The 22,171-nt window shown below is 40.3% G+C and overlaps 1 protein-coding gene across 4 annotated transcripts in view; it reads left to right on the top strand.

The window, feature by feature from the left end:
- vps13d (vacuolar protein sorting 13 homolog D) overlaps positions 1-22,171 on the top strand; it is a 103,442-nt gene that overhangs the window by 32,870 nt on the left and 48,401 nt on the right. For 3 of the 4 annotated variants that reach the window (XM_084722005.1, XM_084722006.1, XM_084722004.1), the window contains exons 22-32: positions 864-954; positions 1,083-1,209; positions 1,297-1,477; positions 2,810-3,034; positions 14,095-14,245; positions 14,602-14,818; positions 16,643-16,814; positions 18,145-18,260; positions 20,244-20,468; positions 20,583-20,878; positions 21,944-22,077. In XM_084722005.1, the coding sequence (XP_084578131.1) occupies positions 864-954; positions 1,083-1,209; positions 1,297-1,477; positions 2,810-3,034; positions 14,095-14,245; positions 14,602-14,818; positions 16,643-16,814; positions 18,145-18,260; positions 20,244-20,468; positions 20,583-20,878; positions 21,944-22,077 (1,935 nt within the window). The remainder of the gene's footprint in view (positions 1-863; positions 955-1,082; positions 1,210-1,296; positions 1,478-2,809; positions 3,035-14,094; positions 14,246-14,601; positions 14,819-16,642; positions 16,815-18,144; positions 18,261-20,243; positions 20,469-20,582; positions 20,879-21,943; positions 22,078-22,171) is intronic. The other variant, XM_084722007.1, reaches the window with a different exon arrangement.

The following is a 22,171-nucleotide window of genomic DNA, read 5'->3' as shown; positions in this document are numbered from 1 at the left end:
TCTGATAATAGAATGAGTTAAATTCAGAGAATGAATCAATGTATGGTTGTATATGTCCCAGTAAAATTGGTCTTAATGCTTTACCTTTACCTTTTTAACAGTGAAACCATGGTAGAGATTGTGGGATAAATATTGCTATGAAGCATTTTTATTATACACTGCTCCAATTTCAGTGAGAACATTTTAGTTCAAATGAAAGTCTAAACTCTTGTTTGAAGTGTCAGTAATTCATTTATATCCATTTCTAATATTTTTATTGTTCATGCTTATTGCCAGTTCATGTCAATCTCAGTCCACCACATGATTTTTGATTTGATTTATTTATGTCAAACATTTTTAAAATATAAAGTAAAATATGTAGAAAATGAAACATAGAAAATACAATAAATAATGAACAGACATTCAATGAGAAATGTAAATTAACATATCATGCCTGAAAAGGAGTGGGAAGAAGCAACATGCTTTTCTGTCCTACCACGATCAATTAACTACATAAACCCACCCTCCTCCTTACACCACTATGTTCATCCTCCTCAGACCTAATTCGACCATACTCCATATTCAAGAAAGTGAAAAGAGAAAAGAACAGTTTTATTCATAAATAGTATATAGTTTGAAAAATCTTCTCAATGCAAACATTTGTTCAAATCTGTAATCTTTTCTTTCTGTCTCCACTCCTACCTATGGCCTCTAAATGGCATTTAAAATATGGTAATACAACACCCAGCAACAAAAATAACTTGTGCTACATGTTCTTTTTCCTCTGAAAATGTAATTCTAAGTTTAATTCTCTGTGAACATATAAGAATCATATCTGAAGTGAGTTCTTCATGACTAAAACTGTCCATTTTTTTTATTTTCAGGTTCATTCTTTGTCTCTTGTATTGAACAAGAAACTCAACGAGCTTGCCAGAGCGAGCGTGTCCAAATTATCTGCTCATCTGGAAATGTTGGGTGTGTATGAAACATTCATCTTGCTTAGATAAAACACACCCTCCTTCAACATTGTATTTAACATGACTAGATTTAATTGTGAAAATAATTTGATATTTAATATAATCACAATATGACTAATATTTCAGATGGTGACCTGGCATTGCAAGGCAGTTTAGGAAGTTTGTCCCTCAGTGACCTCACCCCTCATGGAGATTTGTATAGAGAGCGGTTCACCACTCGAGGAGGGGAGGCCCTGATTTTCAACATCCAAAAGTACACATCACAAAAGTTTCAACTGAGAAATACTCTGCGTGATACTGAAGAACTTTTTTAGTCACTTTTGTATTCTGGTCCACTCAGGTATGGCCAGCCTGACCCTTACCTGGAGCGGGAATGTGACATCAAGGTGTCCTTGCAGATGGCGTCAGTGCAGTACGTCCACACCCAACGCTTCCAGGCCGAGGTGGTGGCCTTCATCCAACATTTCACCCAGCTGCAGGATGTCCTCGGCAGGCAGAGGGCTGCGATGGAGGGCCAGGCTGTGAGCACTATCTGCTGAGACACTTTATCATGAGCTGCAAGGATTAGGCTAGTTGATCAAAAGAAAATTAGTTTAGATGATCAATTTGTTTTAGTCTTTTTTTGTGTGCAAAAATGAAGGATTCCTGGCTCCAGCTTCTTAAATATGAAGATTTGCTGCTTTTCTTTGACAGTAAATGAAAAGTCTTTGGGTTTTAGATTACTGGTTAAACAAAGGAAGCAATTTGAAGATGTCACTTAAGGTTCTGGAAAGTTGTGAACAGCATTGCTCACAATTTCTTATGATGGTTTATTGTCTAAATGATTACAGGGAGCGTTCTCCCCCAAAACAAAAATGGGTACTGCTCCCCCTGTGGGGCTGTTTATTATCTAGATCTTTTTGGTGTCAGTTGCAGAGATTTTGAAATATTAGTAGAGCTGCCTGCCTTCTCTCCAGTATAATGGGATTAAATGGCACTTGGTTCATGATGCCCAAAAAATACATCTGAAAAATTCAAAACCAGTGTCTCTCCAGAAATCCCAGTTACTCAAGAACAGTTTCATGTTTGAACTGTTTTCTTACTAGAGAAAAAATGGGTTAAACTCAAAAGCACTTCCAGTAGATTCTGTTGCAGAAAAAGTAGTTAGCTTAAACTGCTCACAACAGAGTCTGTAGATGATCTATGGACTTTTGGAATGAGACACTGTTTTCAGTTTTTTCAAAGTCACAAGCAGTATGCCATTTACACATCTCTATGGCTAATATCTCCAAAATTCTGCAACTCATACCAAAAAACAAGGCATATCCAACCTATTCTGGAAAGGGCTGAGTGGCTGCAAATTTTTTTGCTCCAACCAACAGCACACCTGACTCAACTAATCAGCTGTTTGATGACTGAAATCAGTTGATTAAATGAGTCGAGTCTGGTGTACTCAGGAACAAAACCTGCAGCCACATGGCCCTTCATAGAAAAAGACATGCCTGAGCTAGATGGATGAATAGCACTACAGGCTGGGGGGTGAATATGTATTTTTGATTTTTGGGTGAACCATCCTTTTAATTGATCAATTGTGAAAATAATAATCAGATTAATTGATGATAAAAAATAATCATTAGTTGCAGCCCTAACCATGATATAGTTACAGTATTATTTCTCTAGGTTGCAGGATTAGTGTTGATTTGAAAATACGTACAGGTCTTACCCAATGTGTATTATTTAATAACATTTTTTAAAAAAGAATGAACCTGATGTTTCTCAGCTGCTTCCTGCTCAACTTTCTCCTTCTCTTTCCTCTATTCTGTCTATCTACTGTTCTTCTCTCTGATCTCTTTCTCCTGCCTCTCCTGCCTCAGGTGCGGGATCATCCTCAGCGGGCATCCAGGGTTCTGCTGGATATTGAGGCTGGCGCCCCGGTGATTCTCATCCCAGAGAGCTCGCGGTCACCAAGGGTCATTGTGGCCAACCTCGGGCAGCTGAGGGTGCAGAACTGCTTCCTGCCAGCTGGGGCTCATGGGACCTTTTCCCTCAGAGATAAGGTAGAGAAACTCACCATGGCACATGCCTTTTTCCCTTCTCTGGTGAGTCATGCTGCTTGTTCATCCCCCAGTGCAGTGTTCCCTGGCTGTTGGTTCTCTTCTTTGGACTAATTTCACTGTATTCATTTATGCATTTAATAGTATTACCCAAGGTTTAAATATTCAGGATTACCTCATGTCACCAGCCGGGCTCCCTAAGAGCTACACTGATAATCTCTCATCATCCTCTTATTTTAGTAACTGAGCTGGGGCCTCATTTGTAACTGTGTGTGTAGGATTCACCTTAAAAGATGGTGTGTAGAAGAAAAACAGAAAGGGCTTACTCACAAAAATATTTAGTTTTATAAAACAGAGCACATCTTACGCTGATTTTCCTTTATACATGACAATCAACTTGAAATGTGGTGCACCCTTTGTGGGCGTCTTGTGGTGCCTTTAGTTGCCTATAAATGGTCATTGAAATGCCCCAAAATGAATATTCATTCACACTGACTAGACAGATCATGGCAAACGCTCAGGAATGCTCAGGGAAAGGCTTAAAAAGGGAATTTTTCACAGTGTCAAATCAGCATTTTTGTTGAGGAAGTTCAGACAAGGAAAATATGTTGTTTGGTCGACACTCAACACATTATAGAGTGGCAGCATGTGAAGGATACTGTCAATGCTGCTGCCTCACAAAGTTGAATACTTACCATGATTAATTCAAAAAGAAGGGGTCAGACACAAAAGTATAAGCGCAGAGCAACAGGCCGTATGAGTGTGTTTGTTTGAGCCAAAGGTAGCAGAAAGACACCTCGCTCTTTTAATGAGAAACTGGCTGCCTGCATAATCTGTATCCCCTTGTTTAAGGTGAGAGTATGCCAAATGCACTACTAACACATTTATGTGCCAAAACGACAGGAGCCTTATTCACAAAAATGGTTTATATTTCTTTTATTCGCTGCATGTTCAAGTTGGTTGGAGGTGCTGCAGCTGTGCGCTCTGTGCCCCTGATGCACCTCGGCTGTGCACCTTAACCCTCCAGCAGTAGCTGTGTCCTTACAGATACAATCGACTCAACATATTTAAACACAGAGATAAAACCAGCTGAAAGCCATAAAAAAAAAAAAACAGATTACAAAATACAATATGGAATTATGAAATGGATCACTGAAAAAAGAATCAGCATAAATGTAATTTTTCTTAATTGTAATTCTTGCTGTGCACTGTATTATTTATTAGAATACATGTCGGAACATGCAACTATTCAATGATTACAGACTAAATTAGATTGTTTCCATATAATAGATATAATGTTTATATTCATTATCCTAAATTGTACTTTTTCTGTATGCATTCACTACAGAGAATATAAATCAAACGTGTTTGGGTGTTCTTTGTAAGAACAGCATTTATCGTTTTTTGTGAAATATATCCTCATATAATGATGTGTGTGAGGTAATATTTCGATTGATTTCACACAGTGTATCAATTTCACATTTTTTCTTGTGTTTCATCTTTCTGTCAATCGAAGTCACAGTTTATCTTTTCTCCAGTTTATGTACGTCAGGGTCAGAGTCAGCATGGAGGACCACACATTTTCGCACCAAGTTTGTTTTTTATAAATCCCAACTTTTGCTTAGAAAGTTGTATACGCCTTCTTTTTTGCAGATGCCACATTTATAAATGAAGCCCCTGATCATGTGACTCTGATCTGAAATGCTCAATGAATACAGTGTTGCCTGCTGATTTCTTTAACAGTATAATGTATGCCTCCATAACTAAACCTTGTCACACTCTCTAATTGTAAGTAATGTTTAAAAGTTATGTCTTTAACATTTTGGTTATTATGCATCAGAAGATTAGATTCAGGTTAAGTCCAGGGCCAGCTCTTTTTAAGCTTAACCTGATTCAGTTCCTGTTCACTAATTTAGTTGAAATCAGAACTTGAATAATTTACCTATAGTTTATTGATCTGACTCAGATTTTTAAAACTGAGCTGATATAAACTGACAGTTTCAATCCCACAGTATACAATTTGTGTGTATACAAAAGTGTCCCTTTACCCGGAAGCGCATTTTACTCTTTGCTCCTTCACTGTGATATTTGACCTTCACTGCAGAATTATGGACAACGAGTGATTTTGTGACATCACAACTAATTTTGCAGCCAACCAGTATGCAATGTACAAAAGTGTGGTGTTGAAACTTAAAACCTCCTTTACACACACTGAGACTGGACTTTTCACTGAAATTGAAAATATATTGTGTTCAGGTTTTGAAAAGAAAAATATTTGCACATTCATAGATTCAGGGAGAACAAAGAGATGTACTTTAAAGATTTTTGAACAAAGTAATTATCAGTCCAAGCAGAGAAATTTAATATGTCTTAAATCATATCTGGCAGGGATATATAAGTGTACCACAGGGTACATGTAAAAAAAATATTAATAGAAATAAATGACTTGTATTTCTGCTCATAATGAAAGTAGTTGTTTTTATCTGAAAATGGTGTAATGTTTGAAGATCAACTTGAAAAGCTGCTGGTCATGATCCAGCTAACTGTGAATAACATACAGTTTTGCTGGTTTAGGCTTAAAGGGATAGTTCACCCAAAAATGAAAATTCAGTCATTATCTACTCACCCTCATGCTGATTGGAGGTCAGGTTTAGTTTTTGTTCCCCAAACACTGCTGCTGCTTTCAGGAAAACAGTGCTGCAGAAAGTGAAATCTTCAAACGTGAAAAAGCAATGGAATAAAAACGCAAAATGCCTCCATACAGCTTGTCTCGTGTAATCCAAGTCTCCCAAAGCCCCGGCATACCTGAATTTTCACTGTAGATCCTTAGCTTGGAGCCATATTCACGTGCACATGCATGATGTCTGAACTGGGTGTGTGGTGTGTGATGGAATGCAAACAGCATGCTGGGGCTTTAGAAGACTTGGATTGTACCAGACAAGCAGTACAGAGGTTGTTTTGTTTTTGAAAACTGATCACCATTCACTTCCATTGTTTGGTGATTGGTGATTGATTTGGTTATTCTGCACCGCTGTTTTTCATGTGAAACTCCAGCTGTGTTTTGTGGACTAACAAAATAAATCTGACCTGCATTCAGCATGAGGGTGAGTAGATAATGACTGAATTTTCATTTTTCGGTGAACTATCCCTTTAAGGCTCTGACCACATTTTGAGATAGATTTTAAGTCAGCTTTGAGTGTGGGATTTTGTCTAATCATTAACAGTCACATCAAGCTATCTGAGTCATGTGTGAAGAACAGGGCCTGTTCACATTGTCATTGGTTTGAGTTGTGAGATTAGTGTATTTTGGAAGGAGAACACTAGGAAAATGTTGTATTGGTCTTTCATGTGCATCTTGTGTTTTTTTGAAGAATTTTATACTGCATGCTAATTCATACAAGGATCCATCACATTACAAGGTACAATGGCATGCTTTTGCTTTTTGGTGTGGAAAAGGGTTGTCACAATATCACAATTTTATTTTACTTTTACACCATGTTTCTCAGCTCCAGAAATTATCCCAATAACACACTACAGAGAGCTGACAGAATATATCAGTGATCTTTTCAATATGGACATAACGGTTATTATGTGTCACTGCACTTGAAAGCAGTTTAGAAGCATTTGGTTTGGGTTGTAGTTTCATAATGCTCATTGCTTTCTGAACATCTACTGTTAATTTGGTGTTCCAAATATTAGCTGTAATGAAATATTGTCCAGCCCTGGTTTGCAGTTTGTCTGGTTGTGTGATGGACTGAGCTTCCTGCTGATAAATTTGTTGCATGGAATACATGAACTTTCCACGTGTGTCTGATTGTGTTTGTTTTATATGACTTGAAGTGTCCCCTTCTGTGGATAAAATAAATTTCACCCCCCATCCCATCACAATACTGCAAACAGTGTGATGGCATGATAAAATGAGTAATTGGGTCAGTCCTGCCTTGGTAAAGGGGGTTTGAGCAGGATAACAAGGTACCTGTATCATGATTAGTCCTTTGTATTGGGAAGAATCTGATGTAGGCTGAACAATTTTAAAAAGATATCTACTTGCAATTATTTTGACCAATATTGCAATTACGATATGATCTGCAATAATACAGGGAAATCCCCCTCTGCTGTGATTGGCTGTGTTGATTGGTTGGTGTAAAATCCCCCTTTCCTGTGATTGGCTGGTGTAAAATCCCAGTGCAATGAGTTTGGCTTATGCAAAATCCCCCTGTGATGTGACTGGTTGGTGTGAAATCCCTCTGTGTTGTGATTTTCAACTGAAAAACCACCCTGGGATGTGATTGGCTAGTGTAAAATGCCAATTTGATGTAATTGGCTGGTCTAAAATCTCACTGTCTTCTGACTGGCCATTGGAAAATTCCCCTGGGATTGATTGGCTGGTATAACCTCCCACTGTGTTGTGATTGGTTACTGGAAAATCCCCCTCTGCTGTGATTGGCTCATTTATAATTCCCCTTTTTGACTGGCTGGTGTGAAATCCCTATGTGATGTGACTGGCTGTTGTAAAATCTCAGTGCGATGTGATTGGATGGTGTAAAATCCCCCTATGCTGTGATTGGTTAGTGTAAAATCCCACTCTCCTCTGATTGGCTGGTGTAAAAACTCCCTCTCTTCTGATTGACTGTTGGAAAATCCCAGTGCGATGTGATTGGCTCATGCAAAATCCCCCTTGTGACGTGATTGGCTGGTGTGAAATCCCCCTGTGATGTGATTGGCTGGTGTAAAGTCACCCTGTCATGTGATTGGCTGGTGTAAAATCCCCTTGCGTTGCGATTGGCTACTGTAAAATCAGCCTGTCCTGTGATTGGCTGGTGTAAAATCCCCCTCTGCTGTGACTGGCTGGTGTAAAACCACCCTGTCCTGTGATTGGCTGGTGTAAAATCCCCCTCTGTCGTGATTGGTTAGTGTAAAATCCCCCTCTGCTGTGATTGGCTACTGTAAAATCCCCCTGTGTTGCGAATGGCTTATGTGAAATCCCCCTCTCCTTTGATTGGTTGGTGTAAAACTGCACTATCTTCTGATTGGCTGGTGTAAAATCCCCCTGCATTGTGATTGGCTGGTATAGAATCACCCTTTGCTGTGATTGGCCTGTGTGAAATCCCAGTGCGATGTGATTGGATGGTGTAAAATCCCCCTATGCTGTGATTGGTTAGTGTAAAATCCCACTCTCCTCTGATTGGCTGGTGTAAAACCTCCCTCTCTTCTGATTGACTGTTGGAAAATCCCAGTGCGAAGTGATTGGCTCATGCAAAATCCCCCTGTGTTTTGATTGGTTAGTGTGAAACCCCCTGTGATGTGAGTGGCTGGTATGAAATCACCCTGTGATTTGATTGGCTGGTGTAAAATCCCAGTGCGATATGATTGGCTTATGCAAAATCCCCCTGTGTTTTGATTAGCTGGTGAGAAACCCCCTCTGATATAATTGGTTAGTTTAAAAATCCCCCTGTGTTGTGATTGGCTACTGTAAAATCCCCCTGTGTTGTGACTGGCTGGTGTGAAATCCCCCTCTGTGATGTGATTGGCTGGTGTAAAGTCACTCTGTCCTGTGAGTGGTTAGTGTAAAATCCCCCTCTCCTCTGATTGGTTGGTGTAAAACTTTCCTGTCCTCTGATTGGCTGGTGTAAAATCTCCCTGCATCATGATTGGCTGTTGTAAAATCCCCCTTTGCTGTAATTGGCTGGTGTAAACCCCCCTCTGTTGTGATTGGTTGGTGTAAAACTTTCCTCTCCTCTGATTGGCTACTGTAAAATCCCCCTGCATCATGATTGGCTCTGGTAAAATCCCCCTTTGCTGTGATTGGCTGGTGTAAACCCCCCCTCTGTTGTGATTGGTTAGTGTAAAATCCCCCTCTCCTCTGATTGGCTGTTTTAAAACATGCCTGTCCTCTGATTGGCTGGTGTAAAATCCCCTTGCGTTGTGATTGGCTACTGTAAAATCACCATGTCCTGTGATTGGCTGGTGTAAAATCACCCTTTGCTTTGATTGGCTGGTGTAAAGTCACCTTTTGCTGTGACTGGCTGGTGTAAAACCATCATGTCATGTGATTGGTTAGTGTAAAATGCCCCTCTCCTTTTATTGGCTGTTGTAAAACCTGCCTGTCCTCTGATTGGCTGGTGTAAAATCCCCCTTTGCCGTGATTGGCTGGAGTAAAATCCCAGTGCGATATGATTGGCTGGTGCAAAATCCACCTGTGTTTTGATTGGCTGGTGTAAAATCCCCCTCTGTTGTGATTGGTTAGTGTAAAATCCCCCTCTGCTGTGATTGGCTACTGTAAAATCCCCCTGTGTTGCGAATGGCTCATGTAAAATACCCCTCTCATTTGATTGGTTGGTGTAAAACTGCACTATCTTCTGATTGGCTGGTGTAAAATCCCCCTGTGTTGTGATTGGCTGGTGTGAAACCCCCTGTGATGTGATTGGCTGGTGTGAAATCAGCCTGTGATGTGATTGGCTGGTGTAAAGTCACCCTGTCATGTGATTGGCTTATGTCACATCCCACTGTGTTGTGATTCGCTGGTGTAAAACCCCCCTTTGCTGTGATTGGCTGGTGTGAAATCCCCCTGCGATGTGATTGGGTGGTGTAAAATCCCAGTGCGATGTGATTGGCTCATGCAAAATCCCCCTGTGTTTTGATTGGCTGGTGTGAAACCCCCTGTGATGAGATTGGCTAGTGTGAAATCACCCTGTGATGTGATTGGCTGGTGTAAAGTCACCCTGTCATGTGATTGGCTTATGTCACATCCAGAGGTTGCGCTAGACTTTTTCATTGTCTGTCATTTTGATTGACAGGGTCATAAAAATCCCGTCATAATCTATTTTTACCTGTCACTTTAATTTTTAAAATGATAATAATTACATATTCAATAGCATTTAATTTTGATTCATTTTTAATTAATATTCAGTCCAAACAAGCTGAACAGAGAATCCACACCGTACCTCTTTTATCAATACCATCATTGTTAATGGGCTTTTTGAAGAAACTTCAGCTGCTGACACTCACTTGCTGTGACACTAGGTGCGTTTGAGATGAGCCAGGCCTGCCCAGAATTGATCAGCGGTGATCGCCCCATAGTGCATGTCGGTTAGATTTGTGTCCGACTTGATCCCGACTTGCACTGACGTCATGCACATGTGGGCGACGATTACCTCACGAGATTGAGGCGGCCGCAGTTTGTAGAGCCAGATGCCGCAGCTGCTCTCCACCGACTGCAAACGCCTGGCTGTCACCTGACAAGCTGACAGGCTCTGATTGGCTCATAATTTTGACAACAAACACCACGTGTTGTATAAAATACTAATTTTCTGTGTAATTGTAATATTTAATGCTGGACATATCAGTCTTCTGTTAGGCAATGAAGCTTTAATCTGTCAGCAAGCAGATATTTTGTGTCTGATAATAATAAAGGTTATGACTTATCAAAAGAACAGTTTAGTGCTTTTCAAGGCAGATAAAAGAACAGATGTTACATGCGTCAAAAGGAGGATCTCTTCTATTTTAACTTCAATCAACGATCAAGAACGCACTTTATTTCTTCAGCTATGATCATGATCTGCAGACTGCAGGTAACCTACAGGTGATCTAACAGGATGTTTGCGTCTTTTTCTCTAATCTCTCTTAAGTCTGTTAAAAACTGTCCAACTTGACTGCAGCTTTTTGTCTCCACCTCCTGCTGCGGCCACCTGATCTCGTCTACTCTCCAGGCGAGGCGCAGTTCATCTCGAAAGCACCTAATAGCTAATTAATATGCTCACTCGCCACCAAGTGGTCAGGGGTGTGAATTGCAACCTGTCAAAATGACAGATGACCTTCAGATTTTTCCGTCACCGTTTTAAAAAACCGGTCAACGACAGAAAATATTTGGTTAATGCGACCCCTGGTCACATCCCACTGTGTTGTGATTCGCTGGTGTAAAATCCCCCTTTGCTGTGATTTTCTGGTGTGAAATCCCCCTACAATGTGATTGGCTGGTGTAAAATCCCAGTGCGATATGATTGGCTCATGCAAAATCCCCCTGTGTTTTGATTGGCTGGTGAGAAACCCCCTCTGATATAATTGGTTAGTTTAAAAATCCCCCTGTGCTGTGATTGGCTACTGTAAAACCCCCCTGTGTTGTGATTGGCTGGTGTAAAATCACCCCGTGATGTGATTGGCTGGTGTAAAATCATCCTCTGCTGTCATTGGCTGGTGTAAAATCCGCCTCTGCTGTGATTGGCTGGTGTAAAATCCCGCTCTGATGTGATTGGCTGGTGTAAAATCCCCCTGCAATGTGATTGGGTGGTGTAAAGCCACCCTGTCCTGTGATTGGTTGGTGTAAAATCCCCCTCTGATGTGATTGGCTGTTGGAAAATCCCCGTCTTGTGACTGGCTTATGTAACACCCCACTGTGTTGTGATTGGCTGGTGTAAAATCACTCTGTCCTGTGATTAGCTGGTGTAAAATCAGAGTACGATGTCTTTGGCTAGTATAAAATCCCCCTCTGCTGTGATTGGCTATTGTGAAATCCCCCTGCAATGTGATTGGGTGGTGTAAAGCTACCCTGTCCTGTGATTGGTTAGTGTAAAATCCCCCCCTCCTAAGATTGGTTGGTGGAAACTCCATCTGTGTTGCGATTGGCTGGTGTAAAATCCCGCTCTGTTGTGATTGGTTAGTGTAAAATCCCCCTGCCTTGTGTTTGGCTGGTGTAAAACCCCCCTTTGCTGTGATTGGCTTATGTCACATCCCACTGTGTTGTGATTGGCTGGGGTGAAATCCTCCTTTCCTGTGATTGGCTGGTGTAAAATCCCCCCTGTATTTTGATTGGCTGGTGTGAAATCCCCCCTGTGTTGTGATTGGCTGTTGTAAACTCCCCCTCTGCTGTTATTGGCTAATGTAACATGCCACTGTTTTGTGACTGGTTAGTGGAAAATCCCCCCCTGCTGTGATTGGCTGGTGTAAAATCCCTATGTGATGTGATTTGCTGGTGTAAAACTTCCCTCTCTTCTGACTGGCTGTTGTATAATCCCCCTTTTTTTTGATCGGCTGATGTAAAATCACCCTCTCTTGTAATAAAAATAAAAAAGTCTTAAACCTTGCCCTCTTTTGATTGGCTGTAAAAATAAACTTGTGTTGTGATTAACTGATTTAAAATTCCCCTGTGTTGTGATAGGCTCATTTTTATTCCTATGTCCTTTTGATTGGCTCTTGTAAAATCTCAGTGTTACTGATTTATATCTCCTCTTTCTTTTTAATGTCTGATGTAAAATTGCCCTGTGTTTTGATTGACCGTCATTAAATCCCCCTATTTTTGATTGGCTGATACTTTCTTTCACACCTTATCATGATGCTATGATACAGACACCTCCACTCTGTCAAATGATTTCTTTTTACATCTTTATTAGTATTGTTAATCCGAATGTGTGATGTCAGTCATATTTACAGTTTTAAAAGTCTGTCATATTTAAAATAATTTTAAACATCACACACGGCATGATTTTTATCTTGTGACTCTCAACCCCAACTGGCCTGTACTTGCATCTTTGTTTAAGACATGACGCCAAGTTAGAACTATTATTGGCTCAACAATCCGTGCTTCAAATCATATGGTGCATGTATGCAAGAGGACACTTTTGTGCATTACTGACATAGAATTGTGTGCGCTAAACAGACACACACACACACACAGGCAGGAGGAGAGATATCCCTCCCCACACATCATCACACAAGGTGATTATCTTAACTGTTGCAGAAGAAGCGAAGTCCCTTTTACCCATGAACAGATAAAAAATGTCATAAATGAGGTTATCAGCTCTCTGTGTGTTGTTGTGTTATGTCATGCCTATTTTAATTCCACAGAGCTGGCACCCTTTGTAAAATGACATGTTGGGCCAGTTTTATGCAGGTGCTGCTTAGTTCAGTGTAAAAATACAAAGGCTTGTGAAAGGTGAACCTTCATTGTAACACTATTGCATTGTCTCTGTGTAAATGGCAGGACTTCAGTGAGTTGTTATTTTTTAAAGGGGAGTTCATGGACAGAAATACCTGTTCTCTTGAGGGCTTTACACAGTGTATAGTCTTAGCCTTGGGCTATCCCAAACCCTGGGTTAAGAGATAACCTTGGGCTAACTTAGCCCCCTCTTCACAGAGAAATTGATAAGCTGGGGTTAAGTTAAGAGGTCAAGTTGTCGGATTTCCCCTGAAAATCAACTGAGCCAAGGGCTAAAAAGAGCCAGTGTGAAACTGGGCTAAAAGAGTTGAGTAATCATGGAACATTTTAAAATGTTCATATCAGTTAGTGCACCATCAGACGATGTAACCCAAGGCTAGTACAGGTGCAGTGTTAATCAGATAGCCCTGTGTTTAGCTTAACCCTGGCTTAACAATATGTGTGTGAAAAGGGACTAAGTTGACCCAAGGTTAACTCTTAGTCCAAGGCTAAGAATATGCAGTGTGAAAAACCCTTGTGAAAGATTATTTAGCCTAGGGCAAACAGCTTAATTAGCCTGGAGCACAGTGCAGTGCAGTGTGAAAAGCCCTATACACTGTTAGTGGCACAACCACATTCCCCAGCCAATGTAGTCTGTTTTAGCCCTATCCTCTGCACTGTTTAAATGCTTTAAAGTGAAGAGGGATTGGTAGTGCCTTTCCAATAGCAGAAAACAAAAACAGGGAAACAGAATCATTAAGTATTTCTTAAAACCATATCAAATCCCCTTGGTAAAGTTTGGGCTTATTTTGTGCATTGTCCCCCTTAAAAAGTAACCATCTTCTTTTGATTCATATCAAAGTTTGTAGTAGGCAACTGGACTTGATAGAGTTCTTGAAAACGTTTCACCTCTCATCCAGGAGGCTTCTTCAGTTCTGCCTGACTGGTTTGGGAGATCAGGTATTAAACCTAATGGGGTCGTTAGCACCTAGAGGGTCATGTGACTCATGTGACTCATGTGACCGCCCCTCTTCAAGAACTCTATCAAGTGCAGTTGCCTACTACAAACTTTGATACGAATACCATGACCTGGATGAATGAGAATGAGAACAGACATCTTCTTTTGAATGTATGTGATATTTTGCTACCTTAAAAACAACTCTGTGTCTCTTTTCTTTCTGTTTTCTTAATAAAGGAGCGTGTCCGGAGTGCAGCAGGGAGGAGTAGTGAGCAGGAGAAGCCAAGAACTTCTCCCTCTAGCTCCTCCTCCACAGGGTTCACTCTTGGCAGGCCACAGGCCCCAGACACAGGGAGGACACCTGAGGAGGATGGCCCTCATAGCTTAGGTTAGCATCACTGCACAGTCTAAAAGATGCACATGCAGTCCACTTGCAAATATTGCACATAGATAGCTCTGAGACATGTGAAAATGTGAACCTTGCTAATGATAAGAGACTTTGAAGTTTACTTTGTAATCAAATCTTTTTCAGCACTGAGCCACAAGTGTCATCTTGAAAGACTCATTTAAAAAAAATAAACTCAAGACAAAAAGCAGGCTGGGCTTATATTCTTTTTTAGAAAAAGCCAGAACCATTCATGGGGCTTCTTGTCCCCCCATTACTTTTGCAGTACTTTTCTATCCCAACTGTATGCTTATAAAAAAAATAATAGTCACTGCGACCTGATGTATTTTCCCCATCAGAAGACCATGTGTGCCTGTTGGACTGCATTGCCCTAGACCTGCAGGAGATGGATGTCTTTGCTGCAGAGAGACTGCCCTGTCAGGCTTGGGACAGTGGTGGTAAACCACCTGAAGCCACAGACCTCATCTTTCCTTCATACTCTGTCCGTCGCACTGGAGACAATCTGCTGAAAGACTGCTGCCGCCTCAAGCTTAAAGTGGAACGCAACCTGGACAAGTACACTCTGCTTTTTGTTAAATTGGTGGCAGAAAGTTGTATTCTTTTTTTCATTGCAATTATGTTGAGCACTAAGGCTCAATCTTCACTTGTCCCTCTATTTGTTTTCATAGTTGTTATAGTGCTGTCTGTGTCCAAAGAGAAAACATAATAGAAAGATTAGCCTTACATACAGTACAGTCAGCATGTAGTGGCCCAATGGGCCAAGGCCACCCCACCAACAGTACTTTCATCCAAGCATAAAGCAACTTTTTATGCTGTGTGGATAACCTATGAAATAAGTAAGCCTCTGTAACTTTATTAGTCTGTATTTACTATTGACAGCTGTCGTCCCATGCAATACTAAAACAAATATTTTTAGAAACGAATCAATCAGCAAATTACAGCATTTTCTCAAATAAAAACTAGTTGTCAAATAATTGCTGTGTCTCAAGTAATGGCTGGGGACACATTTGCCATGAACAAATAAAGGCCAATCCCAAATACAAGCTGGGCAAACAAAGGAAAAAATGGGTGTTCTGTAATGTGCATGCCAACTAACTAATTTAATAAATTCAGCAATATAGTTATGGTATTTTTAACCCTTTGTTGTTCCGCAATTGTAATGTAAAACCTTATCATGTTTCAGTCACTGATGTTGTATCAGTCTATCATCCAAACTCTATTTTATAGCAACGTACAAGTGCCATAAGATAGCAGAAGCTATATATAAAGTATGTATGGCAGTCCTGCAAGTCAGGTTTCTACATCTCATTCCTGCAAGTGTTTCACACTAAAAGCCTTGCTAAGAAATGATGGAATTCTGTCCACTGAAACCCTGAAGGGCTTTTAATTTGAAACAGATGAAGGAAATGTTGTATTTGTAATAACAGTATAATGCAGTAACATAAAATTATTAGGACAAATGGGAGCAGATTAAAAAAAGTTTTGAACCAAAATAGTAAACAGAGAGAATCAAAAATGAAGGTTTGTCTCTAATGCAAGCCTGCTATTCTGCAGTTGAGATAAATAAAGGCCAATTTCTTAAATTTTCTTCACACTTGTGTAACTCCTTATTGCTTTAAAATGGGGTTTAAAATATCCCCTCAGAGTTCTCTTGCCTACAACCTGTCAAGTACAACTGGCGTAGTGTAGTCCTTCAGCAGTGGTCTACCATTAAATTCATTATTCTACTACTTGACACAGAGCAATACAAAACCCAATTGTGTAAAAGTTGGGATATTGTGTAAAACTTTAATAAAAACGGATGCAAAGATTTGCAAAAACCTTTTGACCTAAATTAAATATAGACAAGACAAGAGAAGGTATTTAATGTTCAAACTTTATTGTTTTTTTGTAAATATATACTCATTCTGAATTTGATGCTTGTAACACATTCCAAGAAGGTTGGAACAGGGGCATGTTTATTACTGCAATACATCACTTTTTCTTTCATTTGGTCTAGAGTCTCATATTTTTTGTTGCCTTATACCAGTTAACCTGCTTCCCTGTTGAATGCTTTTTTGAGCATTCCACAACTTTCACAGTCTTCACTTGCCCCTGTCCTGTTCTTTTCTGAAACGCGTTGCTGACATCAAATTCAGAAAGAGTGTATTTTTACAAAAAAAGTTTCAGTTTGAACATTACTATTTTTGTTACTGTTGTTTTACATTAGCAATGAGGATGGACAGCAGTTGTTCAGAAAGGGACTGGGTCTGGTTTATTTTTAGCCACAAAACTGTGTCTTTCTGTAAGAAAGTAGTATGTATGTATGAATGGATCCATTATCAGTATAGGACCATACTCTCTATCCAAACTCATGCTTGTGTCCATCAATGTTGTCAGGGAGCTGAGCCATGCTGTACCTGACATGTCCATCCACGGCAGCCTGTCATCAGTTCACTGCTCTCTGGACCTGGAGCACTACCAGCTGATCAGAGGGCTGCTGGAGAACAATCTAGGAGAACCTGTTGAAGATTTCCTGCGACCTTACAATCTACAGGACCCCAGCAGCTATGTGAGACAGCAGGCAACCACATCTCCACTGACATTCTATATTTGTAGTAAATGCTGTTTCTGTCATGAAATCCTCTTGACCTGATCACTCAGGCCAGCTAAGAAAGTATGATATCATATGTCTTAGATGTAATTGACTTTAACTACTCTCAAGAACATTGTTTTTCAAAATTTGATTTGAGATTTCCAGACTTTGCAGGGCAATTAAAGGGATAGTTCAGATTATTTGATGTAGGGTTCTATAAGGTGTTTATCAATGGGGGACTGTCAACCAGCATCTACAATAGAAAATACACTGACTATCGAATAAGAACCTCTTACAACCCCACATGAAATATTTGGACCTACCCTGCAAGCAGGGGTTGCGTTAACCGAATATTTTCCGTCGTTGACCGTTTTTTTAAAACGGTGACGGAAAAATCTGAAGGTCATCTGTCATTTTGACAGGTTGCAATTCACACCCCAGACCACTTGGTGGCGAGTGAGCATATTAATTAGCTATTAGGTTTGTTCGAGATGAACTGCACCTCGCCTGGAGAGTAGACGAGATCAGGCGGCCGCTTGTCAATCAGGTGACAGCCAGGCGTTTGCAGTCGGTGGAGAGCAGCTGCGGCATCTGGCTCTACAAACTGCGGCCGCCTCGATCTCGTGAGGTTATTGTTGCCCACATGTGCAAGTCGGGATCAAGTCGGACACAAATCTAACCGGCATGCACTATGCGGCGATCACCGCTGATCAATTCTGGGCAGGGCTGGATCATCTCGAACATACCTAGTGTCACGGCAGCTTAGTGTCAGCAGCTGAAGTTTCTTCAAAAAGCCCAATAACCATGATGGTGTTGATAAAAGAGGTTAATTAAAAATGAATCAAAATTAAATGCTATTGAATATGTAATTATTATCATTTTAAAAATTAAAGTGATAGGTAAAAATAGATGACGGGATTTTTATGACCCTGTCAGTCAAAATGACTGACAATGAAAAAGTCTAGCGCAACCTCTGCCTGCAAGTCAAGTAAATTTTATCTTTATAGCTTTTATCACAAATCACAAATGTGCTTCAAGGGGCTTCACAATCTGTAGAGCATATGACCTCCTAAGACCCTTGATCATGATTATGTTTCTTACTTACACGATTATGTACTTCCAACGTTTTGCAACAAGCTGCAAAAATGCAGCTTGCAATACATTTAACAGTTTATTAAGTATTTTATAATTGTCTGTTTCTGGGCATTTTATCTGTCTTATGATGAATTGTCACTTTTTGCCATTAATAATTGCTTCCCTATATGTACTACTGTAGTTAAGAACCTAATGTTGTGTCTCTCTTCAGACGGTGTTGAGTGGAGATGTCTACACCAACTTATCATTCCTAGTGGACATGATGGATGTCAGTCTGGAGCTCTTGGACAACCCCAAACCCACTGAACACAAACGCTCATTAGCAAGGTCCTTTTACAGCCCTATACTAATTTAGATTTGCATTTTTTTCCAAATATATCAATAGATATACTTATGATATACTGTGGAGAACATCTAAGGTCACACACATTGTTAAAATTTACTTTGATCCAGATGTCAGCGTAGCATGGGCATGTCTATTAGATGCAAATGAAATCAACAATGACACCGAAATAATGCAGATGACCTCACAACCTGACACCGCAACAAATTTTTGAGTTCATCATGGTGGCACCATGGCAAACAGTGTAAAGGCACCAAAGATTTCACAGCTGTACACTGTTCGTTTGAGCCAGATGATTTTTTCTTCTCGGTGTTGAGTTACTGTACCTGAACTGAAAACCAGCGTTTCAATTGTCCTTTTAACACACGTTCATTTCAGAATGTATAATGTTAAGTTTGGTGTAAGTTAAATGAATGGGAAATGCTGAGATCGTTAAAAGGAGAAGTTTGTTATATACAGGGTGTCCACAAAGTCTCTTTCCAATTTAAAACATTGCAATTAAAAGCAATTGATGAGATATGTTACTCAGATTTGTTAGGGGTGTCCTGATCTGATATTGATATCGGATATCGGTCCGATATCAGCAAAAAACGAGTATCGGATTTTATCGGACTGCATCTAAAATCTCTGATATAAACGCTCCGATAAGCAGTCCATTTTCCGCACTTCTATCCATAGGTGACTCTGGTTGCTGACTATTGTTCTCTGTTTGAGTAACATCACTTGATCAAGCCTTTTCTAACATTCCACACTACAAAATAAGTAATAAAAGTATGTATGATTTGTGCTGATATCGGATCGGTATCGGCCAATACTCAAAGCTACAATATCGGTATCGTATCGGAAGTGACAAAGTTGTATCGGGACATCCCTAAGATTTGTTCTATATACTCAGTGGTTAGCAAAGTTTTTAATCACATTACATTTGTGTATTTCAGGTACCCTGTTGATGAAATAGCTTCTGTTAAATAAACCCCTAAAAAATGGCTACTCCTCAAGAAAAGGTACAGTGTGTATCGTGGTTTATTGAAACACAATCAGAAACGCAGACTCAGTGAAACTACAGGATTAAATGTGGAAGACATCCACCGTCACATCCGTCAATGCATGCATGGCACAAGAAATTTGTGGAGACGGGCCGTGTTGGATAAAGGGAGGAGTGGACGACCAAGAAAATCTGAGGAAAACATTGATTGTGTAAGACAAGCCTTTGATCGTTCTCCTACAATGTCCATCCGTATTTTGCTGCCAGACAGTTGTCCATACTCAATCCTGTAGTTTCGCTGAGTCTGCATATCCAATTTTGTTTCAATAAACCACGATACACATTGTGCCTTTTCTTGCGGAGTAGCCATTTTTTAGGGGTTTATTTAACAGAAGCTATTTCATCAACAGGGTACCTGAAATACACAAATGTGATTAAAAACTACCACTGAGTACATAGAACAAATCTGATTAACATATCTCATCAATTGCTTTTGTAATAAATGTTTTAAATTGTAAAGAGACTTTGTGGACACCCTGTATTTACTGCAGCCATTCCCAAATTTAGAAATGCCACGGCCCACTTTATAATCTGAAAATATTCTGGTTAGCTTAGAGTGGAGGACTCATCCTCGCTTGTTATTGTCAATATACATTTACATCCTGCTGTCCCACAGTGCTCTTGCAGACTGCAGAACTTCCACGAGTCTGGGGAGGATGTGTTGGGGGAAACAACTCGCTTCAATAGATTGTACATAGATTGTATATCAAATAGGATTTCAACCTATATTAGAGAACCCTGCTGTCTGGGGCAGACTAACACCCCTCACAGATTGTAGCAAGTTCATCTAAAACCTTTCACGGATTAGTTATAGACTGAATCACTATGATGTGTATAGCTGAGAGCTGTAAAGTAGACATTCATCTACAGTGAAGTTAAAAAACATGCCATTTTATTTTCTACTTGTATTTTTCTTGCAAAGGTTTGACTTCATGAAATCTAAGCTGCTCTTTGAGAGTTTCTCCAATGGATCCAAGTCTGTCAACTTAGTGTCTCACTCCCTGCTGGCATACGACACTCGCTACACAGGCCTAAATAAAAGCACTGATGGAGCTGATGGCTCAAGGCCCAATGTCTTTGATTGCATCCTCCAGCCTTCTAAAACAGGCACTAACCGGGCGTCACTGCAGCTGGAACTACATTACAGGTAGGACTAGAGACTCTTCAAGCCCATAGAACATTAAACTGTAAAAACAGAGATTTTAGGTAGTGCTAGATAGTAAAGAGTTGGTCATACAAGTTATGTGTCATCCTCCCGCAGATCCACACGTGAGTCCTCCTGCTTCACAGTGGTCTTGAACAACCTGAGGGTCTTTCTCATCTTCGACTGGCTCCAGCTGGTTCGAGACTTCCTGCGGGTACCAGTGGAGAAGACCTCGGGAGGTGCTGAGCCTCGGCAGCGCTGGCCCAGTAACACTAGCATTGACTCAGGCACGGTCACCAGCAGCACCACGGGGGCTGTCATGCCAAAGACAGTCAAGAGTGGTGTGGTCACTAAGAGGTCCACAGTGCCAGTCACCCAGGACCGCTGCCTGGAGGTCAAGATCAACGTCACAGGTCAGAGAAGAATGATCAGTCATTACTAGTACTAGTATACACATGGAGGCCATAAACTCTTCCAGATCCATCTTTTACTAATTAATAAATAATTTGATTTATTAGAACGTATTTGTTATTCAAACATAATGATTTGTGGTTCTACATTCAAGTCATCAAAAATCATTTATTTGTCATTTTACAATACAGGGCGGAACAATGCAATGGAAGTTGTAGTCCCTTAATGACACACACACATACAACATATACAGAGAAGAAATACATTTAAAATAAAACAATATGCATAGTTACTTATAGACATATAAACCTATACACATAAATGTCCAGTGCTGAGGATGTATTGAGCAGTCTCACAGCCTCAGGGAAGAAGCTGCTCTATAGTCTTGGAGGTACAACAGCAGATACTTCTGTATCTCTTGCCAGATGGCAGCAGGGTTAACAGGCTGTGGGGTGGCTGTTGTCTTTTAGTATCGTTTGATCTTTGCAAGCACCTCACTTCCACAATATCACTGATGCTCTGTAGGTGGATACTGATGACATTCTGAGCAGGTTTAATCACCCACTGCAGAGCCAACATGTCAGGTATAACATCAACCGGCTGGTTGGCCCATTTTCTCAGTACTCAATTCTCTTTAGGGATGTCATGGTGAGGAAAAATTCCCACTCGTTAATAAAGTGTTATTAACACTGGCGTTACCAATTACACCAGACATTTTGAACGAAAAGATATGAACAATGACACTCAATATCTGTAATGTGTGAGAGCTTACTTTGATCTTTACGTTAAATCTCCCCCCACTGAGAACAAAATGAATGCTTTAAAGGTCATTATTATTACATTTCCAGTTGCCAGGTCTATCAGACATCCCCAACACTGACTATTATTCACTATCAGCTGTAAAATGTGCCTCTCCAGCATTTCATTTGAACAATTTTATTCAATGTGAAAATGTCATTGAGCTGTAACTTGACACAATACTTGATGTAGGTCTGCATATGAGAATCATAAATGCCCTGACCCGTGCATTTTATTGAATTTGTCTTACATTGTTGTTCGATCTTCAGGCACAGAGTTTGTGGTTGTGGAGGACTCGTCATGTCTGGATACTAACGCCATCATTCTAAAAGGGACCACAGTCCTCACCTACAAACCCCGTCTGCTGGACAGACCCTTCTCTGGCAGCCTCGCAGGAATAGAGGTGACATTTCCCTGTCATAGCACCATATGCTCAAACATTACTGCTAAGACTACTAGTGCTACCACTGCTAACGTTTATCAGGATTCTTTAAAGC

The sequence above is a fragment of the Lutjanus erythropterus genome, chromosome 6, assembly GCF_056507025.1.
Source record: "Lutjanus erythropterus isolate fLutEry1 chromosome 6, fLutEry1.hap2, whole genome shotgun sequence".
NCBI classification, from domain to species: Eukaryota; Metazoa; Chordata; class Actinopteri; order Lutjaniformes; family Lutjanidae; genus Lutjanus; species Lutjanus erythropterus.
This window is presented reverse-complemented; position numbering and strand designations above follow the sequence as displayed.